This window comes from Panicum hallii, chromosome 2 (assembly GCF_002211085.1).
Source record: "Panicum hallii strain FIL2 chromosome 2, PHallii_v3.1, whole genome shotgun sequence".
Lineage (NCBI taxonomy): Eukaryota > Viridiplantae > Streptophyta > Magnoliopsida > Poales > Poaceae > Panicum > Panicum hallii.
Window position 1 is genome coordinate 44397759 of NC_038043.1, and position 5060 is coordinate 44402818.

Sequence of the window (5060 nt, forward strand, 5' to 3'; positions counted from 1 at the left end):
GTGTTCCTTCGGGTTTAAACTGTTACTAGGATGAATTCCAAATCCACCGCATGCATATCCAGAGTGGCAGGAGTAGAATATGTTGCCAGCGCGATGTACGGTTGCGACACCTACCACGCCAAGTGTATACGCATGTCAACAACATCAAGAGCGCATACTTTTATGTAAAATGAGTAGTATTTTGAACATGCACAGCGCCCGGACACAACGATAGGGGTGTGATCCGTTGGTTGGAGGAAGGTCGCACCTGCCGGCCAGGCTCGGTACACGCAAAGGGTGTTGATTGGTTGCCTGTTTGTCCAGAGTCTGAATATGCAGGAACGGTTGTGCAGTTCCGTCAGCTAAATTTTACCTATCCTCGTACCTGCCGCTGCACCGCGCCAGCCAGGCCCGGCAGAAACGGTCGATTCTCACGTTCCCCAGAGCCTGGCTCGATTGCTGGAGCAGGCAACCAAACAATTATGCTAAGAAGATAGAAGAGATACTCGCAAAGCTAGCGCACCTGTTTAGCTCTGCTAACTCCTGAGAGCAGGCTGATAACTGCAGCTAGATGTTTGATCCTGGGAAACTGATGAGCGTCAGGACTCAGGATCAACAAACTGCGGCCAAGCCTAATGGAAAAACAGTGTTGTAATAGGGGCTATTGAATGCTTTATCTCGCTTTTGAGCTGGTTTTCCATACGAAACACGGTGTTGTAATTTGTAAACCGTGAAAATGGTCTTTTGCCAGTGTGGTACGTAAGACTGGGGCCTTAGCCTAGCCTAAAACTCTTTTAAGAAAGGCGAAAAGGAGCCTTGTACAATACAAATAGAGGGAGTACTTGCGACGCACCACAAGACGCTGCGGTGTATCACCGTCGCACCGGCACCGGCACAGCCTCGAGCGGCGTGACCATGTTGAGCGACGTGCCGAACCGGTCCCGGACGTCCACGTCCCCGGGCTGCATCCCCTCGGGCAGCCTCCACTCGAACGCGTGCAGCATGGAAGCCAGGAGCAGCGTCACCACCCGGGTGGCCATCGGCGTGCCGGGGCACGCCCTCCGCCCGGCCCCGAACGGCATGAACTCCATCCGGTCCTTCCCGCGGAAGTCCGCGTCGCCGGCGCCCGCGAACCGCTCCGGCACGAACGCCTCGGGCTCCGGCCACACCGCCGAGTCGCGCATGACCGCCCACAGGTTGACGATCACCTTGGTGCCGCTCGGCACCGCGAAGCCGCCCACCTCCGCGCCGTCGGCCATGGCCAGGTGCGGCATCAGCATCGGGCTCGGCGGGTGCAGCCGCATGGACTCCATCACCACCGCGCGGAGGTAGGGCAGCCTGTCGATGTCGGACTCGTCAGGGTGGAGCTTCGATCCCAGCGCGTCCCGCAGCTCGCCGCGGACCTTGGACATCACGGCCGGGTGCCGGAGCAGCTCGGCCATCGTCCACTCGACGGTGATCGCGTTCGTGTCCGTTCCGGCGGCAAAGAGGTCCTGCACGCGCGCGTGGTCAGAGGAAAAAAACCTGGACGTCACTTTCTTATGTGGTCGTGTTTTGTTCAGTGCCTTAGACGAATCAGCAAGATCGCGATAAGGTGAATGCGAAACTTGTGGACCGTGTTTTTGTCAGTTCGAAGGAGGCGAATAGCATGGCACCACGACGAAACCGACAGTGCGGCGGCGGGTTCCATGGGTATTGGTTGAGATCTGACGAATGCACAGAAACTTACCAAAAGAAAAGATTTGATAGTTTGCAGGCTGAGCTGATCCACCGCGTGTAGCTGAAGCAGCACGTCCAAGAAATCCTCCTTCTCACCGCCGCCGCCCGCGTGGACGCGTCGCGCGATGATATCGTCGAAGAATTCGTAGAACCTGCCGATAAACTCAGCGCTGCGCCGGCGCCGGCCCTGCAGGTCGAGCTTGGCGAGCACGGGGAAGAGGTCCGAGAGGTTGGGCTTGCAGGCCTCCTCCACCGTGTCCCTGACCAGCATCTCCAGCTCCTGCGCGCGGTCCGAGCTGAGGTCCGCCACGTCCTCGGAGAAGAGCACGTTGGACACGACGTTGAGCACGCACGAGAACACGACGCGCCCCACGTCCACGGCCTCGCCGGCGTGGCGGCCCAGGCAAGCGACCAGCTCCCTCGCCTTCCCCTCCCGCGCGGCGCGCGTCGCGTCCAGCCCGCGCGCCGAGAAGAGGTGGGTGGTGCACACGGCGCGGAGCCGCCTCCACAGCGGGCTGCTGCCGGGGAGCCAGATGACGGAGTGCTCGTGGTTCCCCAGCGCGCGCCCGGCGTCCGTCACCGACCGCGCCGCCAGGACGTGGTCGTACCTCTGCAGCACGTCGCGCGCCGCCGCGGCGGAGGAGGCCACGACGGCGTCGGTGGCGCCGAGCCTCAGGGACATAACGGGCCCGTGCGTCTCTGCAAGCCTGGCGAGGGCGTGGTGCGGCTCCCCGTGGAGGTCGAGGATGTTGCCGAGGAGCGGCAGGGGCGCGGGGCCCGGCGGCCGCCTCGCCTGACTGGACCTCGTCTTGGTCGAAAGGAAGAGCTTATAGAGAAGGCAGGAGGCGAGTGAGACGTAGAGGAACCATAGCAGGGTGGAATCTTCCATTTTCCTTGGGATCGGTGGTAGAATGGGTAGATGGGGGAGTGGCTTCTTCATTGAGCTGTATGCACGGTCCTATATAGTGGCGCAATCACCAGTCATTGAGCTTTCTTTTGGAGAATAAATTAGCCAGCATGAACTACAATGCTTGCAGAAGTCTTTCGTTGAAAACTTTTAAAGAAACGTCTCAAAGTTTTTCTGATAAGCATCTTGAATACTTTCGAGTTCCCCCCCCCCAAAAAAAAAAATTAAAGGTGCTTTTGGATTGCTAAAGCTTTTAACAGAAAAGGTGATGAAATGACTTTTTTTAAAAAAAACTTTCCCTACACTGGAAAATGTTATAAAATATGAAAACAGGGAGATTGTCAGATTGTGCACGAGTCAATTAGGCTGTTAGTGTGCGTGTGCAGATTTGGACGGCCCACATTTGGGCACTAGAAGATGCATTTTCTCCCCCATCCATCAAAACGTTCATGGGTTTAAAAAAGTTCATGGAAGCTTACAACCCGGTCAGGGACTACGTGGTTCACACACACACACACACACACACACACACACACACACACACACACACACATATATATATATATATATATATATATATATATATATTGCCATCAGACAAAGGGTGCGCTTGTAATCTCTAGGAATCTATACAACAACGAAGGTTTTGGCAGAGCTGCCAAAGCAGCTTCCAGGCTGAATTCAGAAGAAACTTTGCCGCTAAATTCAGAAGAAGCTTTGCCGTACAGTTTTTCTGAGAGAAGTAATTCTATACTGATTCTATGAAGTGATTATCTGAAATGAACTAATAAGTTGAAAAAAGTAGGTTCTCCTGATTCACTTCTTACACTGGATCTGTTTTTCATGAAGTTAATCTTAGAAAATCATAATGAATCACTTTCACCTAGTGAATCGCTTCACTTAGAGAATCAGAATCAGGTGGAGCTCTACCAAAACTGACCCTAAAAAGTGGAGACAACATTGAACTACTAGCTCGAAGATAGACTTACATCAACTAAAAGTTAAAACCACACGACCTACACATGAGACACCACAATCAAAAATATATACCAATAAATCGGGTGTTGCCATCAAAATTTGGTAATTTTATAACTAATGCAGTATATGGAAAGAAGTTGATAAGCTTTATTAGCAAGAACTCTACAAAATGGAAATTAGAGTCCATGTATCTTAGTATTTTCATTTAGTTTAGATCTTTCTTGTTAGACAAGTTGTATTCGTTTAGGGTTTTGTGTCAGCCCAGGGTATAAATATAAGCCCCAGCTATTGTACTTTTATCTCTCGATCAATACAACACAACTTTCGGCGTATCACCACCCTCTTTTTGGAGGTTTTCGCCACCGGCGGAACTTAGCACCTGACACAGGGCTACATCGCTTTGATCTCCGGCGAAGGGGTAAGTCTTAAGTTCCGCTAGTCCCGGCAATTGTATCGGCTACATTGGTGTTGTTCAAGGCTATATCATTTCGATCTCTTAGATTGCACTCATTCGGTTGGTATAATTGGCTATCAGTTATCGATTCCTATAAAGTCTTGTAAGGTTGCATCATTCGACCTCTTGCTCGATCTGATAGAATCACGGTTATCTTGGCCTTGTTTAGATCTATCGGCTTATATCTTTTGAATCTATTGCTTAGCTGTTAGTAGAAGATTGATTTATTTATTGTAAGCATCAGATTAGTCCTCGTTAGCCCGATAGTTTTTTATCTTGGTCTTATTTGAGCGTTTACTGCACGTATATCTCGTCGTAGCTAGATCCATCGGTTTATAGCCTTTAGTTTATCGCCCTGCTTCCAACACTGTCTTGGTTAGGTCCGATCCGATTGGTGGTGATGGTAGATTAATTGCTATCAGCTTGGTGGTTCTTTTGCAACAAGGTGGATTTTCAGCAATCACTGTATCCTCATCGGACTGCTAGCCAATGGTTTTTATTAGGAACTAGCTGATAAGTTATTTTTACATCAGATTCACAACCAATGTGTGCTGTAATCATTGAGCCTGGATTTATTATTCTACATCAAATATTGGCCGATTGTTTTGTATCATTATTTATCCAGCAGATGATCAATATCAGACATATAGCCGATTGTTTGAAATCCTATCGACATCGGCTAATGTCGTTATATCGGCCTATCGGCCGATTGACTCTTTTTATTTATCTTGTCAGTTGCAAGATCAAACTGACTGACACGCCTCGAACTTCAAAAAGCTAAGGAACTACACTCGAGCTAAGCTGATCTCCCAGACCAAAGTGTTGCGCGCGAGAATGTTATGGGCCGAATGATTTTTGGCGCCAACACTGAAGAAAGAAAAACGTTGCCGTCAGGGGTGCAATTATTCCCTCCCTCTCCTTCTTGTTCTTCTCTTTCAAATTTGCCATTAATACAAGATATAACAGTCAAAGTGCTACGTTGGGTCAAACCGCGCCTTACGTTTCAGGAAGGGAATGGCCTCT

The 5060-nt window shown here is 50.5% G+C and overlaps 1 protein-coding gene across 3 annotated transcripts; it reads right to left on the reverse strand.

Moving 5' to 3' along the window:
• Window positions 1-264: 264 nt before the first annotated feature.
• On the reverse strand, window positions 265-2727 carry LOC112883210 (cytochrome P450 76M5-like). 3 transcript variants are annotated; one of them, XM_025948479.1, is made up of 3 exons: window positions 1709-2727; window positions 833-1472; window positions 265-560 (listed from the first exon to the last, which is right to left on the reverse strand). In XM_025948479.1, exons 1-2 carry the CDS (start codon window positions 2636-2638, stop codon window positions 852-854), a joined length of 1551 nt encoding a protein of 516 aa, XP_025804264.1. In that variant the 5' UTR covers window positions 2639-2727; the 3' UTR covers window positions 265-560; window positions 833-851. The 3 variants fall into 3 exon arrangements, with proteins under 3 accessions (XP_025804264.1, XP_025804265.1, XP_025804263.1); XM_025948480.1 differs by having other exon boundaries at window positions 497-568; XM_025948478.1 differs by lacking the exon at window positions 265-560 and having other exon boundaries at window positions 632-1472; window positions 1709-2726.
• Window positions 2728-5060: the final 2333 nt, after the last annotated feature.